Source organism: Protobothrops mucrosquamatus, unplaced genomic scaffold (assembly GCF_001527695.2).
Source record: "Protobothrops mucrosquamatus isolate PMUCROS unplaced genomic scaffold, P.Mucros_1.0 scaffold755, whole genome shotgun sequence".
Lineage (NCBI taxonomy): Eukaryota > Metazoa > Chordata > Lepidosauria > Squamata > Viperidae > Protobothrops > Protobothrops mucrosquamatus.
This window is the reverse complement of record NW_015387025.1, coordinates 59,928-82,500: the sequence shown is the minus strand read 5'-3', so window position 1 is coordinate 82,500 and position 22,573 is coordinate 59,928. Positions and strand designations below refer to the sequence as shown.

The 22,573-nt window shown below is 37.3% G+C and overlaps 1 protein-coding gene across 1 annotated transcript in view; it reads right to left on the bottom strand.

Moving 5' to 3' along the window:
- ARHGEF4 (Rho guanine nucleotide exchange factor 4) overlaps positions 1 to 22,573 on the bottom strand; it is a 76,140-nt gene that overhangs the window by 24,323 nt on the left and 29,244 nt on the right. The window contains exon 3 of the mRNA XM_015818503.1: positions 15,988 to 16,121. Coding sequence (XP_015673989.1) covers positions 15,988 to 16,121 — 134 coding nt within the window. The remainder of the gene's footprint in view (positions 1 to 15,987; positions 16,122 to 22,573) is intronic.

Below are 22,573 nucleotides of genomic sequence, written 5' to 3'. Positions count from 1 at the left end.
AGTCCAAATCAAGCTTATTCAAATCAAGCTTATTCCAGTTTTTGCTGGAAAATGGCAAAAAATCATAAAATGTGATCGCATGATTACAGGACTCAACAATCAGTCATAAATGTTAGCCAGTTACCAAGCATCCTAAATGTAATTACATTACAGTGGGTGCGATAGAGCAGTCATAACTTTGAGGACAGGTTGTAAGTAACATTTTTGAGTCCACTGTAACTCTGAATAGTCCTTAAACAATTGGTTCTAAGTCAACAACCATCTTGTATATGCTTCTTATGCTTCTCATTCTGCCTATGATTAATGCAATTCTATGAACTCTTTAGCTAGCAATAACAGCCATTTCAAATATTTCTTACAGCATCATTTGTTCATTTCAAAACAAGCTTCCCTTAGGTTGCAGAATAAATCAGGAAGCCAGATGTTGTCAGATACCCCTTTATAGATTTTAATCTTAAATAGCAACTAATTGACTCAGTATTCTTTTACACACTGGAAAGTGTACAGAGGATAATCTAAATAAGAAGCTCTTGGGAACAGTTTAATTATGGAAGATATACAATTTTCCTTTCTTGCAGATATTTATACTTTGCTGCAAACATACATATTTGCACTAAAGCTCTGTTCAAACATATGGAAAACAAGCCAAATCTGTGAACATGGATTGATTTACATGGCCAAACTGGAGATAAATGAAATTTGTACATGGATATCTTTGGGCAAAAATGAGTAATGAATATAGGAATAATGGGGGAAGAGTAGATACAATGCTTATCTATGACTTTTTATTATATTCATTTTAAGAAGCCCAGGAATAGAAAGTCTCCCCTACACATTTGCAATTTATTTATAGCTGTATAATTACAGTATGAAAACCTTTACCAGGGTTCTTCAAATTATAACTATTCCAGGACAAAACCACATGTAGGCTGCAATCTTATACTCATGTAGTAGGAGTTCCATGCAATTCATTTTGACTTATATTTGAGCAGATGGAGTAACGCTGCACTCTTAATTTTATTTCTGAATACAATATTAGAACATTCTTCTCAACCACAGTGTTGACAATAATTTAAATATGAGCCAGCAATGTGCTGCAGCTACCAAAAAAGCCAACACAGTCCAACAAAGAATGGTTGCAATAATTGGTATGTCTAGTTTAATGAAAAGAAGGACTAGGGGTGACATGATAGCAGTGTTCCAATATTTAAGTTGCTGCCACAAAGAAGAAAGGGTAAACCTATTCTCCAAAGCATCTGAAGGCAGGACAAGAAGCAATGGATGGATACTAATCAAGGAGGGAATCAACCTAGAGATAAGGAGAAATTTCCTGACAGAACAATTAATCAGTGGAACAATTTGCTTCCAGAAGTTGTGGGTGCTCCAAAACACTGGAGGTTTTTAAAAAGAGATTGGACAACCATTTGTCTGAAATGGTATAGGGTTTCCTGCTTGAGCAGGAGGTTGGACTAGAAGACTTCCAAGGTCCCTTCCAACTCTGTTATTCTGTTATAATCACATTTCTTTGAAAGTACAATTGTTTCCTAATGCAAGATCCCTACTGTAGCTCTACTTCACTTTACCCTTACTAACCTGTCTTTGTTCCCTCAGGTTGCCTTACAGCCTTTCCCACCCATTGCTTTCTGCTACCTCAATACTTCTTGGTTCTTTACTCTTTGCAGGGTTACTTTCCCTCTTCCAACTGGATCACCTATATTCTTCCAGTTGTCTCACTGCTACCTTCAAGTCCCTCCAGACTATCTTGAAATATTTCAAAATGATGCACTCATTTCCAGCCACCTTTCTTATTTTTTAATGAAAGGCTTTGTTTCCCATGGCAGTTGGTTGTAGACCAGATTTTCCTTTGAAGTAGTTCTAGATCCCAGGTGGGGGGCAGGGGGGAGAATAGAATAGAATAGAATAGAATAGAATAGAATAGAATAGAATAGAATAGAATAGAAGCTGGAAGGGACCTGGGAGGTCTTCTAGTCCAGCCTCCTGCTCAAGCAGGAAAACCTATACCGTCTCAGACAGGTGAGTGTCTAGTCTCTTCTTAAAAATCTCCAGTGATGGAGTGTCCACAATTTCTTGGGGTAAGCTGTTCCACTGGCTGATTGTCCTCACTGTCAGGAAGTTTCTCCTTAATTCCAGGTTGCTTGTCTCTTTGATCAGTTTCCAACCATTGTTTTTGTCCTTCCCTCTGGTGCTTTGGTGAATAATGTGAGTCCCTCTGCCTTGTGGCAGCCCCTCAGATACTGGAATACTGCTATCATGTCTCCCCTATTTCTTCTTTTCTTTAGACTAGCCAAACCTAAGTCCTGCAGCCGTTCTTCGTATGCTTTAGTCTCCAGGCCTTTGATCATCTTATTTGCTCGTCTCTGAATTTTTTCCAAACTCTCAACATCTTTTTTGTGATGTGATGACCAAAATTGGCTGCAGTATTCCAGGTGTGGTCTTACTAGGGTTTTATAAAGCGGTACTAATACTTCACATGATCTTGATTCTATGCCTCTGTTTATACAACCCAGAATTGTATTAGTTTTTTTGGTTGCTACTGCACACTGCTGGCTCATAGTCAAGTGATCGTCCACTAGGATTCCAAGGTCCCTTTCACAGTTACTATTTTTAACCCAGGTGTCGCCTAATCTGTATTTGTACCTTTGGTTTTTCCTGCCTAAATGTAAGACTTTGCTTTTCTCTGCATTGAAATTCATTTTGTTGGATAGGGCCCATTGTTCAAGTTTATCAAGATCTTTTTGGATCCTGAGTTTGTCTTCTGGGATTTTGGCTACTCCTGTCAGTTTGGTGTCATCTGCAAATTTGATACTCACAAATTTGATACTCACAAATTTATACTCACAGATAAAATGGAATACACCACAGATATTAAGGCCCTTCATCAGTAGAATTAAAATTCCTTGCAAATGTTAAACTGTTTCTCCCTAATCATATCCCCCATGCAGTTTGATTCCCCAAGCAGGTCATAAAGGCAAGGAAAGAGCTCCTGTTTACTCCTGGATCTTGCTCACACTACCACAAAAACTAAGCTCCAGCAACATAGTACTTCTGAATATTTAGCTTCAAGCCATGGATTGGCCTGTTCTCTAGGAGCCTTAGGGCATCCATCGAATATAGCTAACAATTTGATAAAGCCACAATTACAGTCCTTTTTTTTTTTAATTTTTTGCAGGAAGATAAGCTAGACTGCTTTTTCTATTGCCAAGGTATCAATTAAATGTATTTAGTAGCTAGTATTGTGTGCTCAAAGATAAAACCAACTTCCTTTGCCCTTCCAGCTTTTTTTGCTATGCCACCCCTACTGCAACTTGCAACATCAGGGATCCTGATTTTTTTTTCTTCTGATCTATAATACACACTGAGCTAAGAAAGCAATTTAAATGAAACAATTTCTTAGCAGAGGCAACCCAAAGGTCCTTTTTCAGGAGGCAACTGGACTAGATGCAAGGGAGATGGTCCTTTATTTTTATCAATCTATAGTAATTTCACTCTGTTAAAGAAAATAAAAAGATTGAAGATAGCTTGATGCATTCATACAAGCAATGTATATGGCTTGCTAGATATGTACCAATCTTTTAAAACATTGGCAGGTTGGAAAGAGAAGCAGATTTAGCAGCTTCTATAAACCGAGAGTCTACAAGCCAATAATATGAATCAATCTTTCCTCATGAAAGTTGCAGTGCCTGACGAAGGTGACAGATGAATCTTTTTCTTCAATGTTCTGCTCATCCTCAACAAAGAACCTGTCATAGGTTTGTTTTTGTTTGTTTGTCTGTTTGTTTTTTGTAGTAAAGTCTTATTGTACAATGTTTAAATGTCTGGAAAGAGAAAAGAGTTTGTTCTGAATACCTTATCTTATACACTGTATTCATTATTTCATAATTCAAGATGTTAATAGCAATGAATACCAATAAAATTCTGGTTTCCCCCTGCTCTACCTTCACATCTCTAACTGATTGTTTCACTACTTCTTGAATAATATAGGTCTAGCCTATATTATGAAAAACAGGGGAAAAAATGGCATTTAGCACTGGATTTCAGTTCTTTTAGTATCAGTGCTGAACTCTTAGGAGAAAACAGCAGTTCCATTAGCAAATATGGGATCAAACAAGAAGATATCATAAAATTTTTTTTAGTAACTTTAGGCTAAGAAGGGGGTTGTTGAGTTTCTAGAGATTGGAGGATTTATTCAAAGACTTGATAACATGTAGCACATTCACATTTCCCATTTAACATTACTGCAGGATTATTTTGAAGTTGAAGTATTTGTTGAAGAACTAATGGCTTTTGCTGATATAGTCCAAATCCTCTTCCTTACCTTTCTCCTACACACTTATACATCAATGTCTGAATTTCTGAATAGAACTAAGCAGGCAATAAAAATATATCATTAATTTTTAAAAAATGATTTTACCATATTATAGAAGGCTTGTTTCAGCTATTATGTCTTTTTGCTAGAGAAAAAGGGGAAAAAATCACTTTTGTTTCCAAAGTTCCCACTGGTCATTTTGTCCATGCCCTTCTACACACAAATGCTCTAATTAAGAGAATGGGATAATCACCAGTGAAGACATACATTCCACAGTGCAGCTGTCAATTGTAAACACAGATTCCTGATGTACTCTAATGATCCATCATTAATCCATTACAGCTAATTGGGCATTACTTATATTTCTGCACATATATTCTCAGAGGCCCGATAGTCTCAATTATAAAGCAGTCCTGGTTCTAGCAGTTTGAGGTTTTCTTACAGTAGTTGCAGACAAAGAGCCATTTTCTTGTGTAATAGTTCATCAGTTAAGTGCTCCTTAACAAACAAACACTTTAAAGCCCACTTGCCAAAGAGGGGGAGCACCTCTGCATTCAGCAATGTAGGGAATACATCCAGAAGTTGTTGGCACCTACTCAATTTACCATTTAGCTGCAGTCTTTTTTCCTTGCAAAAGGACAGGCAAGAGGAACAGGGTGAGCAGGGAGACAGTATGCTGATGAATAACAGGAGACAGGCGCAGGTAGACAGCTATGACAGAAGAGATGCCAATCCAGAATCAGACAAGGAGGAGCTGATCTGCTGATCAATCTTGGAAGCCCTCATACAGTCCTGCTTCTCAGTAAAATGCCAGAAGAAACATAAGCAGAACGTTAATGATGATGAGAAAAAGCAAAATGACAAACACCACCACACGTTGAGTGTCCGGGTTCATATTGCACCGGAGGAATGTGTGAAGAACACTCCATCGGTGCCTGCTCTGATTAGATCCCTTCGCCATGCTGACAATAGCTCTGGCTCTAGAAAAACAGTATTTTAGCAGCTTAGCAGGACTGCCTCTAGAAGGAAAGCCAAGGAAGGGGGGGGTTTACAAACAATGGAGTCAGCTTTCAGAAAGCAAAACTTAATCAATTTCCTGCAACCATTATTATCAACTTTCAAGCATAATGCATGCACATGCTGGAACGCTGTCTTCCCTTTCCAAGAAATTCTTATCTTTGTTTTATCTCAGCAAATCATCAGCTTTTCATTTTATCTTCCAGAAAAGAGCTGCCTCATTGCATTAGCTGAGTGAAGCTCCTGTAGCAGGAAGTCTCTGTGTGCTGGAACTCAGGGATATCAGCAGTGGGACTGGCTTCCCAAAGAGCTTGTCGGCTATTTGCTAAGCACTGTAGCTAGGATACAGGCAATCCTTAGCAACTAGAGAAAGGGTGGGCATGAGGCTTTCCAGGAGAGCTGCAGAAATGGATGTGACATATCATTCTCACAATATAGCTATATACACACACACACACATTAGATATACATAAATTACTAGATGCTTTTCTGCAGATGTAGATAGCTTGAAATATATTGCAACTAAAACAAGGAGAAGCTTTTGGTGCCTTAACATGCCATTAATTAATTAATTAAATTTCTATACTGCCCACTTCACTGATGCAGCAACTCAGGGCAACTTACAATATAATAAAAAGTTAAAAAGTGCTAAAAATATTTAAAATTTAAAAAATTGAATAGAGAAGTTTAAAGTTAAAACTGGGCGGTCTTGGGGTAAGAATCTACTCTATCCTATCAGTAGGCCCCTGTTGGAGCCCCATGCCAAGCAGCAGAACCAAGTTTTTAGGCTCTTCCAGAAGGCCATGAGTGTTAAGTCCTTGGATAAATGGCGAAGGAGGCAATTCATGTTACAGAACAGATCTTTATTTCTCTCTCAGTCACAACAACCAACCAACAAGAGCAGAGGCACGCAGGCCTCCTTTTATACTCCCGGATCCCCGGGCAACAACAACCAATAGCAGGCACCCTTTTTCCCGCTTTGCGCATGCGCGCAAGGCTGGCGCCGCTCAGTCTGGTCCTGGGCAGCTTTTGCAATGCCCTGGACTCTTGCAGCGTGCCGAGCCTGCTTTTGCACGCTCAGGACACAACAATGAGTATGGGGGAAGATCTCACCTCCGATGGGCAAATATTCCTGAAGGCAGGGTCACAGCAGAAAAAGCTCTCTTCCTGGACCCTGCAAGTCAAAATTCTTTGGCCAATAGGATCTAAAGTAGGCTTTTTCCACTGGAATGAGTTAGTTTCATCAGGGTGAGACGGTTCCTCAGATACCCTGGACCCATGCCATAAAGGGCATGAAAAGTAATGTCCAATACCATGAATTGGACCTGGAAGCAAACTGGTAACAATCGTCACATGTGCTACATGAGAGGCTTCCAGATCTGCCCACACAGCTGCATTCTGTACCATAACATGGAATTATGGTATGAATATCAATGGATTGCACTTCATCCATGGATCACAATTAGACCTATCTAATTAAGTGGATCATATTCTTCAAAAGTTTAACATTACTAAAAAGAAGATTGTGAAGTTTAGAAGATAATTTATGCAAGTAGTCAAAAATATGTTTTTCTTACAGAAAATATTTTCTTACAAATCTTTTTTAGAAATTGCCTGATGAAGTTCAGAATTTATGCACAATGAAAGTATTTTGAGAAATAATTAATCACAATAACTTCAAAATCATGGCAGAGGAAAAACAAATAAACAGCATACCGCATGATCAAACTCATTCACAGAAGACATTTAAATGCTGTCCTTGAATAGCCATTTCTGTTCTTGGTCAATTAATCTGGACTGCCAGATCTCTCTCCTACAAACTTCATTTACTTTCTCCTCAAAATTTGTTTATCAATCCTTTCTGAATTTATCTACATATGAGAATTAAAGTGAAAGGTGGAGATTTGTGATGAATGGGGCCAATACTAGTATGGATCTAGTTTCGTAGAGAGAATGCTTGTTGCTTATAAAGTAGCATTATAAAAATGGGGACATTCTAAATAAGCAGTTTTGCCATTTATCTTACCACACTAAGTCCATGTAGATATTCACTTAATACAAGGCTTGTAGTTAAGTATTTTATTTTTCCTAAATTAATTAAGAAGGATATAGAAATTTGTGCAATCTCTCCCAGGACTAATTGTATGTGTGGTGAGGAAATGTTTATTTCTTCCCTGACTATGTCAGCATGACTGAAGGTAAAATCCCCCTTCATCCCTCTGTTAACTTGGGAGAAAAGTTTCCATTTGATTCACTGGGAACTTTATGTTTTTTTAGTTGCATTAGTTATGCTAGTTTCAGAGAGAAGAAATATAACTGGTCTATCCATTCACAATGATCCTGGCAAGAATCATTCACGTGGGTACCAATAATTAATTGAGGGGAAAGGAAGTGAATACCTAGTGTGAGTCTATGATCTACCTCTTTAATCTGTTGCATACTTTCCAAGGTTTTAGGGGAATGCACCAATGCCTTAACCTTATGCTAGTAATAAACAGATGACTGATGCAAATACAGTAATTTATAGCTGCTTTATTTATCCTGAGAGGGGCAGGGATATTTTGGTGACCAAATTAAACCCCTGTATTTCTTTTAAAGTTACTTTCTGTATTTCATATAGTGAATAGTACAAAGACCAAAGCTTTCTAGTTAGTAAAAATACAGAAATAAAATAAAACTACAAAAATAATTCATAAAAACATTAGAGAAATTAGAGAACTAGGAAATGTTGACTGAGATTCCTAAATATTGAACAAATTCAGCAGCCACCAGAGCTTAGCCTTAGCTAATAAGCAACTCTACACTACATTCATGAGTTGAAAGAAACTGAATTGTATCCAAAATCACAAATTGCTTTTGTGATTTTGATTTGTTTTTTTAATCGTTGCAGCCTTGCTTTAAATATAGAACTTTATAGAGATTTTGGTCAACAAAACAGTTTGCTCTAAGGTGACCGTATTCAGTATTTCAGGACAGCATAGTTTCATCTAGATATAAAAAATAATAACACAATATTTGCATGGCTTAGAAAAAAAGAAAATAGAGATAAGAGAGCATCAAATTTCAGCTGTGATATTTAGCTACTGTTGTATGCTAACACCAACTTCTGTATATGTTACCTTACTGCTTTCCTGTTTTGTTACTTACCAAATTGCAAGTAACATTTGTTTTATTGTATAGTTTGTAATACACTATTCACAGATGAAACTGATCATAACCCCATTACCTCAAATTTCTACCTACATTCCCTCTCCCCGTTTATCACCTGGAAAGCAGTTGTGACCACATGTATGATTTTCATACTTTTTAAAGAATAAATAGTAAAATCATGAGTCCAGAATTTAAGAATACTCAATTCAAACATCAAACTCCTGCTTTGAAATTATAAGAAAAAATTGACATTTTGCCACTACCAATTAAGTTGGAGGACTGGTTTCTCCCTTTGCCGTAAGCATCCAGAGGGGTGCCAACAACAACAACAAAATTAGGTCCTGCCTAATACATGACACCAACAAATCTTTAGCTTTTCTGGAGAACAGAGGATAAGGCAACATGTGTTATTCTGTCCATTCAGTTTGTAAGAAACTAATCTCTTGCTTCCTTTAGCCAAGGAATGAAGTCATAGCAACGGTTGGCATGTCAACAGTTTGGAAAAGTTCCTTTCTAATATATCTTTTTCTACCAGCAAATATTTTTAAAAGATTTCTCTAACATGACATTATGGGTGTTTTTTTTTAGAACAAAGTACAATAGCAGTGTAGGTATGATTAAGAAATGCTGCTGCCATCCAAGTAAAACCTAAGGTTTATAGGTTTATAAAACATATGTTTATAATATTTCTCACTTAATTCTTTTTAATGATTTTTTTTCTGAGTTTCTATGATATTTAAATTTTGTCCTGCTAACACAGGGAAACAATCCCTCATTAACAAATGTATGGCTATCAATTAAAAAATTATGAGTTATGGCAATTAAGCAAAATAATCATCCAATGTTATTATGACCATTTTGCTACAGAAAGAGTTCAGGTGGGATAAGACAATGCTACAATCAAATTCATGGTTACTGTGCAAGTTCCTGAGGGCTTGGGATGGACATGCCAGGGATGTGGTGGCAGGAACTGAAGCTGATTGAAACAACTGTGCAATTATGGATTGGAGACCTTTGAAACCAATGTAAGTCTGTATATAACATTGCATGATATATTTAGTCTCTTTCTTCCAGGACAGATCATTGCCTTCAAGACACAGACCGTGACGATGTAATGGTATGTGGGCATGACCTTGGGTAATAGGAGGAAGTGTCACAGATAAGACAATGGTTAAAAGAGCTTAACCTGCAGAATCAATGGGAGTGTGGCAAATGACTTAGAAGGGACACTCCCTAATTTCTTGGATTGCAAAAGTAATAGGACAGAGATGTATTTTAAGACTTGCAAGATTATGATAATGTAACCCTACAATAAAGTTAGAGCTAGTACTTCTGGGTGTCTTCTGTCTGGACTACATCACAAGGCTGACAGAAGATGAGACAGAATGTCATGTAATGGTTTTCTTGAGCTGCAGTGTAGTCTGCTTGGTTTTTCAATGTGCTTTGTCATGAATATACCTGAACCTCTTATGTACTGTATAACCTGGAGAGCATAGGATAAGGCAGGCTAAAGGCTGAGCCCATGTCAGAAACTATTTATTACATTTCCAAAAGATTCTCAGGACAACTAATAGAAAAAATAAAAATAAAAGCAGAATTCCAATGAATCGTAATAAAAAATTTAAAAAGGTACAGTTTTAGCTACCTCAACAGACAATTCAGTTAAAATGTTAAAGATATGTCTGAATAAGAAAAAAACTGGTTTATTAGGACGAGGCTAACAGGAAGCATATGGTCTACTTAAGCATGAAAGTCAGCTGGGTGACTGGGCCAGTCACTCGCTCTCAGCTCAATCCATCTTATCGGTTTTGTGGGGAAAATAGGAGGAAAAAAGAATAATACATATGTTCACTGCCTTGAGTTATTTATAAAAATATAAAGGTGGGATAAAAATAAATAAATATATCAACTTGCTTCAATTTGTATAAAATATGAAAATATGTATGTATCCCTAGAAACATTTTAAATACCTGTAATTTTTAAGTACATAAAACAATGGGTACAAATATATATGGGTGCAATACACACACACACACACACACACACTAATTTAGATAATTTAAAAAGGCTACCAGAAACAGTTGATAAAACATAATCAGTTTCATCACTCTTCTAATCGATTTCATTAGTTAAAACATTATGATTCAACCATAGGCATGATAATACTAGAATCACAGAATCAGGATCTTGGAGATCATTTTTTCAAGTCTATGTCCAGCACAGAAATTATTTGCCACAATATCTTTGATAGTTGGCCATCCACCTCCAATAAAGTGTACACTTCCTGACATAATTTGATTCATTTTAACAGCTCTTAAATGCTTCATCACATCCACTTGAAATCTATATCCTTGTGATTTAAATCCTTGTTGTTGTTTCTGCTGCTGCTGTTGTTGTTATTGTAGTGTTTTTTGGAAGAATTCTGAACAATTCTGTCCCATAAAAGACAGAACTTCAGATACCTGAAGACAGATATCATGTGTGAGGGTGAACGTTCGTTCTCTGAGCTTGTGGGTTGGTTTCTGAACGTTTCGTTACCAGGCTAGGTAACATCTTCATCAGAGTTTAGGGCATGTCAGAGTCAGTGTTCTTCTGTAATCATGTCTCATTGTTATCTTCTCCAGGCCACAAATACCCAAAGCTTCCAATTATTTATCATTATCTTTCCTTCTAAGGCTCCTTAGCATCTTGATTGTTCTTCTCTGGACACACTCTAGTTTGCCAATGCCCTTCCTAAAATGCAGTGCCTTGGATGCACATTGTAGAGAGGAAACATTACTTATTTTACCTGATATTATATTTTTGCTGAAGCAGCAAAACTGCATAGACCTGCATTTCTTTTTTAGAAGCTGCATCACATTGGATTTTTGCATTTGTTCCTGTTGGAATTCAACTTCAGCTTATCAAGATCCTTATTTTTCTATCCTTATGTCATCAGCAAATTTGACATTTTTTCATCTTTAATCCAAGCCATTTATAAATATATTGAACAGTATGGGGCATTATAACACAACCCAGATTCTCATGGAGTTATTGGCATATACTCATTGGGTGTAATTGTTTAATCAGTTGCGCTGATTTATGATAAAATATTTCCCAATTTCCTCTACTAGAATTTCATGGAAGTTTTGTCAAGTGCTTAAAAAAACCACAGCGTACATTATGTCCAAGCATTTTTATGGTTTATTAAACCAATCACTCTGTCAAGAAAAAAATTCAAGTTCATTCATATCTCTTGTTCTTGAGAAACATATACTAGCTACCAAATAATGCTTTGCTTTCACAAATTGTTTAACAATCTGTCCCAGAATTTTGCTTCATATTAAAGCCAAACTAATTAATTGGCAGTTATTCAATTGCATAGAAACAACCTTTTCTCTTCTCCTCTCCTCTGACATTACATTTAGCTCATGATTCTTCAAAGATAGTAGTAGTAGTAGTAGTAGTAGTAGTAGTAGTAGTAATAGTAGTAGTAATAATAATAATAATAATAATAATAATAATAATAATAATAATAATAAAGTTGGAAGGGACCTTGGAGGTCATCGAGTCCAACCCCCTGCTCAGGCAGGAAACCCTACACCATTTCAGACAAATGGCTGTCCAATCTTTTCTTAAAAACTTCCAGTGTTGGAGCATTCACCATTGGTTAATTGTTCTAACTGTCAGGAAGTTTCTCCTTAGTTCTAGGTTGCTTCTCTCCTTGATTAGTTTCCATCCGTTGCTTCTTGTCTTGCCCTCAGGTGCTTTGGAGAATAGCTTGATTCCATCTTCTTTGTGGCAGCCCCTGAGATATTGGAACACTGCTATCATGTCCCCCCTCGTCTTTCTCTTCATTAAAGTAGACATACCCAATTCCAGCAACCGTTCCTCATATGTTTTAACCTCCAGTTCCCTAATCATCTTTGTTGCTCTTCTCTGTACTCTTTCTAGAGTCTCAGCATCTTTTTTACATCGTGGTGACCAAAACTGGATGCAGTATTCCAAGTGTGGCCTTACCAAGGCATTGTAAAGTAGTATTAATACTTCTCGTGATCTTGATTCTGTCCCTCTGTTAATGCAGCCTAATGGCTTTTTTGGCAGCTGCCGCACACTGCTGGCTCATATCTAAGTGATTGTCCACTAGGACTCCGAGATCCCTCTCACAGTTGCTACTATTGAGCAAGGTACCCTCTATACTATACCTGTACATTTGGTTTTTCTTGCCTAAATGTAGAACTTTTTCAGCATTGAATTTCATTTTCTTAGATAGCTCCCAGTGTTCCAGTTTGTTCAGATCCTCCTGTATCTTAAGCCTATCTTTTGGAGTGTTGACTATTCCTGACAGCTTGGTGTCATCTGCAAATTTGATGAGTTCCCCATCTATCCCCTCGTCCATATCATTGATGAAGATGTTGAAGAGCACTGGGCCTAGAACAGAGCCCTGGGGCACCCCACTACACACTTCCCTCCAATTAGATGCAGTTCCATTGAGGACCACACGCTGAGTATGGCCGGTCAGCCAGCTACGAATCCATCTGGTGGTGATGTTGTCTAACCCACATTTTTCTATCTTATCGAGTAGTAAGTTGTGTTCTGCAGGCTTCCTCAAGTCTCACAAATATAATTACTTCAGTTTTGAAATTCAACTCATTCATGCACGCTGCAGGAGGTGCTCCCTAACTATTTCTTTATTTACCTTGAGTTGCCACTCCCTTTTTTGACAATTGTTTTGCTTAAGTTAATTTAAGCACAGGTTGCTTCAAACAAAGTTGTTTTTGGGAAGAAAAGACAACATAGGAATTGAAGAATTCTACCATCTGCCAATCTTTTATTATTATCCTATCATGTACTCTTAGCAGGGCACCAACCTTTCCTTCTTTTTTTTTATTACTGATGCAATAAAAAAATCATTTTTATACTTTTAGCTTTTCTTGAGAGACTATATTTCCTTTTACGATTTCCCCCCCTTTATTATAAGCTACTTGGTGGTATACATCTTTGTGATTTCATTTTTTTATACATTTCCCTTTTAACTCTTAGCTAGGTTAAAAGTTCCCTCTGCACCCACAACAGTTTCCTATTCTTTAGGAATGTGTGCCATGTACTTCCAGTAACATTTCTGAGAGGTGGCCAATCCTCATTGACCTAAGATTATCATGGGACCCCACCAAGTATTTCTCAAAGCTTGATGAAATTGACTCCCCTGAAAACTAGTGTGCATGCTCCAATTTCTTTTAAATGGATACCTGCCTGCTCCTTACACATTTTAAAATACTAAACACATGCCTGTTTATATTGACAAATACAATTTATGATGCAGAGCTGAACACCTCCTTTGTCATTTGGGGTCATTTACTTTGGCTCCTTAGTTAATTGTGTGATGTTTCTGAATACAGTGCTCTCATTCTAATCAGTTAATTGTCAATAGTGTGATTTTATGTATGTATTATCTATAACAAGACAAATATTATTTTGGTAGCTTAGCTTGATATTTTGGTATTATGTATTTGGAGAACCAATATGGTGTAGTGATTAAAGCATTAGGCTAGAAACCAGGAAACCGAGTTCTAGTCCCACCTTAGGCACAAAGTTAACTGGATGACCTTGAGCCAATCACTCTCTCTCAGTCCTAAGAAGGAAGCAATGGCAAACCACTTCCAAAAAAACTTGCCAAGAAAACTGCAGAGACTAGTCCATGCAGCTGTTAGGAGCAAAAAACAAAAACAAAAAACAAACCTAACTAGACTCGAAGCTGTCTGTGCGTGTCTGTGCATGTATGAATATCCTACATACTTAGCAATTTAGTAGGTTAGGTTTCTCTAGAACTTACATCCTATTTTAGTTTATAGGACTCATGAACTTTCTATTTATAAATACTCAGAAAAATCAGATAAATATAGCTTTTGCTCATAAAATCTCTAGATAATATCACAAGAATTTCTGCTATTTTCCTTTTATATGAAGCAAGAATGACTTAATCCAGTGCTCTTCAACATCTTCATGAGGGGATAGATGGGGAACTCATCAAATTTGCAGACGACACCAAGCTGGCAGGAATAGCCAACACTCCAGAAGAGAGGCTTAAGATACAGAAGGATCTTGACAGACTTTAACATTGAGCACTATCTAACAACAGCGACAAAGAATTGAGGCCTTTGAACTATGGTGCTGGAGAAGACTCCTGCGAGTCCCTTGGACTGCAAGGCGTTCAAACCAGTCAGTCCTAGAAGAGATCAACCCTGACTGCTTTTTAGAAGGCCAGATCCTGAAGTTGAAACTCAAATACTTTGGCCACCTAATCAGAAGGAAGGACTCACTGGAGAAGGGCCTAATGCTGGGAAAGATTGAGGGCAATAGAAGAAGGGGACAACAGAGAATGAGGTGGCTGGATGGAGTCACTGAAGCAATAGGTGTGAGCTTAAATGGACTCCAGAAGATGGTAGAGGACAGGAAGGCCTGGAAGAACATTGTCCATGGGGTCACAATGGGTCGGACACGACTTCGCAATTAACAACAACAACAAAATTAAATTCAATGGTGAAAAAGGTAAGGTTCTACATTTAGGCAAGAAAAACCAAATGTACAGGTATAGTATAGGTGGTACCTTGCTCAATAGTAGCAACTGTGAGAGGGATCTTGGAGTCTTAGTGGACAATTACTTAAATATGAGTCAGCACTGTGCTGCAGCTGCCAAAAAAGCCAATACAGTGCTAGATTGCTGTTGTTGTTGTTATTGTTACTCATGTTGTTTTAAGGACTGATTTTCCTCTGCTTGCCAATCCAAGAATAAACTGAGACTTTTTTTTCCAAACTCCTCCCAGCAAGATGAGTCAGATAGAATATAAAATGTCCTTTCTTGAAAAGTTATCTATTACCCACTTTACATGGCAGCAATTTTTCTCCTAGTGGTCTTTCCCTCCAATCTTGCAAAAGATTAAAATAGATCAAATTAAAAATTGTTTATGTCACTTCCACCAATCATGAGATATGTTCCTGCAATTCTTCAGAAGATAAGAATGCCAAATGTGGCCCTTGTCCTTTGAACTTATGGATGATACTTCATTATTAAAAGGAGTGCTTTATAATTGGTGACATGGCCTCACTGGTAAGTTTAGATATTTATTGCTTTAGCATTGTGGAACCCTTCTCTCCCAGGAGGTGTTTTAAGCATTATTACTAACAGTGCTTTTTTTCTTAAAAAAAAAAAAAAAAGGTGCCGGAACTCACACACGTCATACAACCTGCCTTGCCTACCCTACAAGGTTCCATCCAAAAAAAGTGCCGGAACTCCGTTCTGGGCGTTCTATGAGAAAAAAAAGCCCTGGTTACTAAGTATTTTCTTTTTGAAGTGTTAATGATAGGGATGTTTAAATCTGCTTTCAGTTTCATAAGGATATTGGTGTATACTTTTAAGCTGCAATTTTAAGTCCTGCGATGAGATAAATGAGTTACTAGAAAACGCACAACATGAAATGCATTTTATTTGCCTTAGTTACTAAGAGCTGCAGTACCTCATTAATAGCAAGTTGTTCTCCTCCACCACCTGGGTGGCCATAACGATGACTTGAACTTCGGAAATCTTCATATAAATCCTCTTCACTCCCAATGTCATCACTGGTTTTCTCTAGTGATCCATCAGCAATTACTAAAATGACAAATACATACATATATAGGCATATTTGTTTAAAGATGTTGGCAAAATCAGGATGGAAGTATTGTGATTAATGTGTTGAAGTCATGAATATAAAAACTGTAAAATAATCAGACTATACATTTTTAAAGTTTAATTAGAAAACAGAGCAATAATTTTAGGGCTCTGAAGTGCTTTAGATTTGCAGGCAAAAATATATTTCAAAGATATGCTCTGTCACAGCAGAATCCCAGGAAAAGACACCTTTGTCTTAAGGAGTTGCAGATGATGTGATGTATGCAACCCCACACTCTGAAACATCTTTTTTGCTATTGAATCCAGCATGTTTCTCTGTCAATAATTTATAAACAAATATAATAGAACTGATATACAGAGGACTTATGAGGAAAGCGCATTAGCAAGTACTCCTTGGAAAAAGGATAAAAAATTGGAATCTATTGTACCATAGCATGCATATTCTTATAATAAATTAATTTCTTCTAAGGACACTTCTGCTTCAGCAGCATTTCACCCCAATCCCACATACAACAGCTTGAAACCAGCCATAATTGTATTTCCATCTGCCAATCTCAAAATGCAAAGAATTACAACATCCTTAATAGTGTTTATCTCCTACCACCACCACCACCAACCCCGACTACAAAGACCTATCTCTGACTGGGAAAAAAAATCCCATTATAAAATAAACTGCAACTGAATTTCTCCTTTCTCTATATTTCAGAATATGTGTTGGTGTGCAATCAGGTTATTTGTAAAAAAAAAAAAGTTAACAAAAAACATTGAGATCCTTTGCTGTCATTTCTCTGTTGCATTAACAACCATCCCATGGCCAAAAAAAAAGTAATAAAGGTGAAAATTTAAGTTCATAAGCAATTTAGAACTGGGCTTTCCCCAATAATTGAGACTAACACTTTATGTTTCTAGGCAGCTGAATGATGGTGGTAAGAGATAATTAAGTTTTACACTTTCATCTATTGGAAGTTACAAGTTCAACAGGATGCTAATCTCTATGGAATAGCTTGAATCTTAAAGCCAAAAGTAGAATGAGGCAGAAGTTCCTACCAATTGGAAAACAGATTGCCCATACAGTATGTATAGTCACAGAAATTCCAAGAAAAAGATCAAATTTTCTGTTAAACAGAATAGAATAAGAAAACAAATCATTCTCTAAAATAGTTGACATTGTGAGTGCTATCAGGTGCAGAGAAGATTCCAAAGTGGTGCAAAGCATTAGCATGAAATACCAAAGATCCTAATCCATTAGCTGGCCTTAAAAGAAGCTGCAATCTGTTAAACACAAAGACCACAAAGATAGTAACAGTACCTGGCCTTAAAGGACTGTTATTTGGATTATTAAAATGTTACAGCTGAGAAAGAGTGACAAACAATTGCTCAGCCCTGCCCTATCACAGGAGAATGTATACAGGCAGTCCTCAACTTACGACACAACTGAGCCCAAAATTTATGTTGCTAAGTGAGATATTTGTTAATTGAGTTTTGCCCCATTTTACGATCTTTCTTGCCATGGTTGTTAAGTGAATCATTGCAGTTGTTAAGTTAGTAACATGGTTGTTGAGTGAATCTGGCTTCCCCATTGACTTTGCTTGTGAGTAGGTTGCAAAAGGTGATCACATGACCCTGGGACACTGTGACCATCATAAATATGAACCTGTTACCAAGCATCCAAACTTTGATCACATGACCATGGAGATGCTGCAGCAGTCATAAGTGTGAAAAACAGTCGTAAGTCCCTTTTTTCAGTGCTGTTGTAATTTCAAATGGCCACTAAATGAATTGTTGTAAGTTGAGGACTACCTTTATGGAGATCACAAGTTGCCCTTCTTTTTCAGTTCCTGCCTCAGTGAAAACTTTTGTTGCACACCAATCATCCCAATTCAGTCACAGAAGCATCATAGAGTACTGAGAGATACATCCATTTGAAATAGTAGGGAAAACACTCCTAGTTAATATAGACAACCAATGAACCTGAAAAAGCAATAGTATAACTAGGAAAAAGGCGGCTTTGTAGTTTTTGTTATAGGAAGAAGCAAATATTTCCTGCCTAGGTGTTGAACCTTCCTCCCATCTACTTATTCTTGATTCCTGGAATCCTTTCAGGTCTGGATATCTCATTTTTTTGCTTGTCTTAGCTCCTTCCATTTGTTTATGACAACACAGGCTTTCCAATGTTTTAAATAACAACCACGGTAATATACAAAGCAACATCCGAATGAAAATTGTAGCATGACAAGGATGCTGAGATGGATCAGAAGCTGTGTGCAAAAGAGTAAGTAGAAACATCAGAAGCTTTGTACAAAAATCAACTGCACAATGAAAGTAACAATTGCTGGTGATAATTGGGATAGGTTAATCTCAATAGATCAATCTTTCAAGGAGACTCCCTATCAAGACTATTATTTATCATTGTATTGATTCTTCCACAATAATACTGAACAAGTCAAGCCAGGGCTATCAAATATCAAAAACATTTGCCAGGCTATTCATTTCCTTTTCATGGATGATCTGAAGCTGTATGGAAAAACACCATCTCAAATAGAATCACTGCTCAATACTGTCCATATATACAATCAAGATATTGAAATGGAATTTTGATTGGACAAATGTTCCACCTTTACCATCAACAAGGGGAAAATAGTGACAACTAAAGGAATCAAGAAGCCCTATGGAAGTAACATCAGGGTCTAGATCAGGGGTGTCAAACTCGCAACGTCACGTGATGTGTCGCGATGTATCGCAACTTTTTTTCCATTGCTGGCAATGGGGTGAGTGCAGTTTCGGCATGACGCATCCAGCCCAAGGGCCGGCAGTTTGAAACCCCTGGTCTAGATGAAGAAGATCACTACAAATACCTGGGCATTCTTCAAGTTTACAACATCAAGCACACTGAAGTCAATAAGAAGATTAGAAGTGAATACATCATGTGAAAAATATCTTTAAAAGTCCAAATTCACTGGTGGAAATACAATCAATGCAATTAACATATGGGTATTTTAGTTATTAGATACATAACTGGAATAATGGACTGTACTCAAGCAGACTTAAAAACCCTGGATATGAAAACTAGAAAAATAATGACAATGAATCATGCCCTTCATCCACTGAGCAACACTGATGTACTCTACTTACCAAGGAACATAGGTGGGCATGGAATGTTGCAAGTACATCAGACAATTGAAGAAGAAATAAAAAGGCATTGGAAGAATATCTGAAGGAAGGGCAATGAAGAAGATGCACTAAAGTTAGTATACCATGAAGGCTTCCTGAACAGTGGAGAGTCCAAACTGGCCTACAAGAAAGACCAAATAAAGAATAGAAAAGAGACATGGCAAGGCAGAATTACATGGCCAGCACATACACACACACACACACTAGCAGGCAAAGCAGATAACAAGTCCTGGCAATTACTAAGAGCAGGAAAGTTGAAGAAAGAAACAAAGGGGCTAATCCTTGGCTATAGGAGAACAAGCTGTAAGAACAAATGCATACTAAGTCGGAATTGGGAAAACAGTGACAGCAAATGCTGACTCTGCAAAGAAGCTGAAGAAACAGTGCACTATCTAGTTAGTTGTTGCAAGAAAATTGCACAGATTGTCTAAAAACAATGACATGACAAAGTTATGCCTGCAAGCACAAACTGGCAGGACCTCAAAATCCAGTCTAAATGGTTTTGCTGAATATATGACCAACTATAATAAAAATACAGCATTGACCAATTTACAATAGTTACAATATTTAAAAACAAAAACAAGACAAAAAGCACAAAAACAGCACAAGACAAAAGAACAACAATTGCAAAGTTAATAAACTCAGAAGAGAAAGGAAGGAAGGAAGGTGCATTAATTGTCCAATTTGTAAGAAGTGAAGTTGCTTATTCTTCCTTAACCTCCATGCATGCCTGCACTACTACTAGTTCCACTGCCATGCCACTGTGTCATCAGCCAATCATGAGGCAATAGCCACCTGCATGAACAAGGGGCTGGACCAGAAGACCTCCAAGGTCCCTTCCAATTCTCTTATTTTGTTAAAGTCTATGTCTAAGTCCTATTGTTAAAAACCCCACCCTAGCCTACTAATACAGTAATGGGCAATGTGTGAGAGAAAAAGGTTAGCACAGCCAATTATAGAAGCCTAGGCCCCTCTGTGTTATTTTCCACATGTCCAGAATAACCATCTGTATTGCATCATTATCTTATATACAACTGATCACTATCAAAACCAACAACCACAAATGGTTGTACTCTAAACATTTCAGTGGCATTCGCAAGTCACTTCTGCCCTCTTGCCAAGAAAACTGCAGGGACTTATCCAGGCAGTAACAAGGAGTCAACCCTGACGTAGACTCAAACACACACACACACACACACACACACACACACAAACATGATAACAATAAAGGGCTGCAGAATTAGCAATGTCATCCTTGCACCTCCAGAACATGAGTAGATTGCTATTTGTCTGAATAACGCCTGAAGAGGGTTTCTTTGTATGAAAAATAGTACATCAGTTTAGTCTGTGTGCAATCATATGCATGAATCATGTATATATCATTTTTGTCCATGAAGTTGCACGCATATTGCAATAATGAAAGTTTGTTTGGTGTGTTGCACACACACACATATAGTGTATGTATACATACTATAAAACATATGAATAGTATTAAGGTAAATGCAACTGTAGCAGGTTTGTCTCTCCCCACTAAGCCACTAAGCAATGTTCTCCAACTCACTAAACTCCATTTTGTCAGTTCTTTGCAACCCCAGCTCTAATGGAGAAAAATCATTCTAACAAGGTCAGTTACTAAACGAAGCGATTAAAGCTTTTGAAAAAATAAATGGTTGATGTAGGAGGAATGTCTTCTTAGATCAAAGCATTTCCTTTTGAACTGTTCCCTTTTCCACAGCATGGAATTTTATTGTTTCATCAAATGTTTCATTATTTTTTTCTTTAAAGTGCTGTCTCTGCCTGTTCCATTACTGAGCTCTATAATTTTCAGCTTGAAGACAAATCTCTCCTGCCATTTTTACAGCTTTCTGCCCTCCCCTTTGTTGCTGTTCTTGCCTGCTATGTTGCTATATGAATTGTACTGATATGAAAATTAAAAAAAAAATATAGTGTATGCTAAAATCTATTCCATCTACCATAAGCCCCCTTGCAACCCAATGTTTTGCACATATTTTGGGGTTTTTTGGCTTAACCCTTGATTAGGGGTCACCTCCTTCAGTGTGCTAAGCAATCCTACAAAATGTTATTTCACTCTGGATTAGCTGTTCAAGCTTAATTAAAGAAAGCTGCAGTGGCAGGTTTCAGCCAACTGTTCTGCTGCTTGCAGCAACTGCAAAAAAAGCTGTTTCAAATAGTAAGATGAAAATAAGAGAGAGAGAGAGAGGGAGGGAGGGAGGGAGGGAGAGAGAGGGGGGTGAGAGGGAGAGAATTTATGCTCTAAACTTGGAGGCAGGAAAAAAAGTTGACCAGACTCAAGCCATTGCATTCCAATCACATTTTTATACAATTTACATCCCACCTTTCTGATCAAGACACTTAAGGTGGATCAGATTTTTTTTTCAAAAAAGCATAAAACGATTATGTCATTAAAATTGCTATAAAGCCATTATTAAAATTAAACTAGAGAGATCTGGCTTAATTAAGATTCAACACTTTTCATAAGCAGAAATCCAAAAGAAGTGTTTACCTAGTTTTGAATCAACACCCACTCCCATTCTTACAAAAGAATGGACTTCTAAAAATGACATTTTTTTAAGATAGCCTGTCCTTCTTATCTTAATGCTGTGATAGTTTTACATCAAAAGAAGTAATTCCTCTGATAATCACATCCGAAATGATGTAGAATTGTAATGCTACAATTGTGTCCAGGGAATGAATGGCAATCAGTGCAAAGTTTTGAGATGGCCATAATACACCCCAGTACTTTTTGTATCAGCTGAAGCTTTTGGCTATGACTTAGAGGTGGCCACAAGAGAACCCATTGTAGTACACCAACTGGACTATAACTGAAGCATCTTTAATTGTTAACAGGTTTAAGCTTCAGGAATGGTTGCAGTTCCTGTACTAGATATACTTGTGCAAATGCCATTGATGTCCCTAGGAATCCAGAAACAGCTGGAGGTAAAGGAGCACTTTCAGGGTGCAAATACAACCTCCCCAAAGAAGGACTGCAATCAGATGGACCTAAGCAGAAACACTGACACAAAGGGAGTGGCAATCCAAGATACAGGTGAAACTCGAAAAATTAGAATATCGTGCAAAAGTTCATTTATTTCAGTAATGCAACTTAAAAGGTGAACCTAATATATGAGATAGACTCATTACATGCAAAGCAAGATAGTTCAAGCCGTGATGTGTCATAACTGTGATGATTATGGCTTACAGGTCATGAAAACCCCAATTCCACAATCTCAGAAAATTAG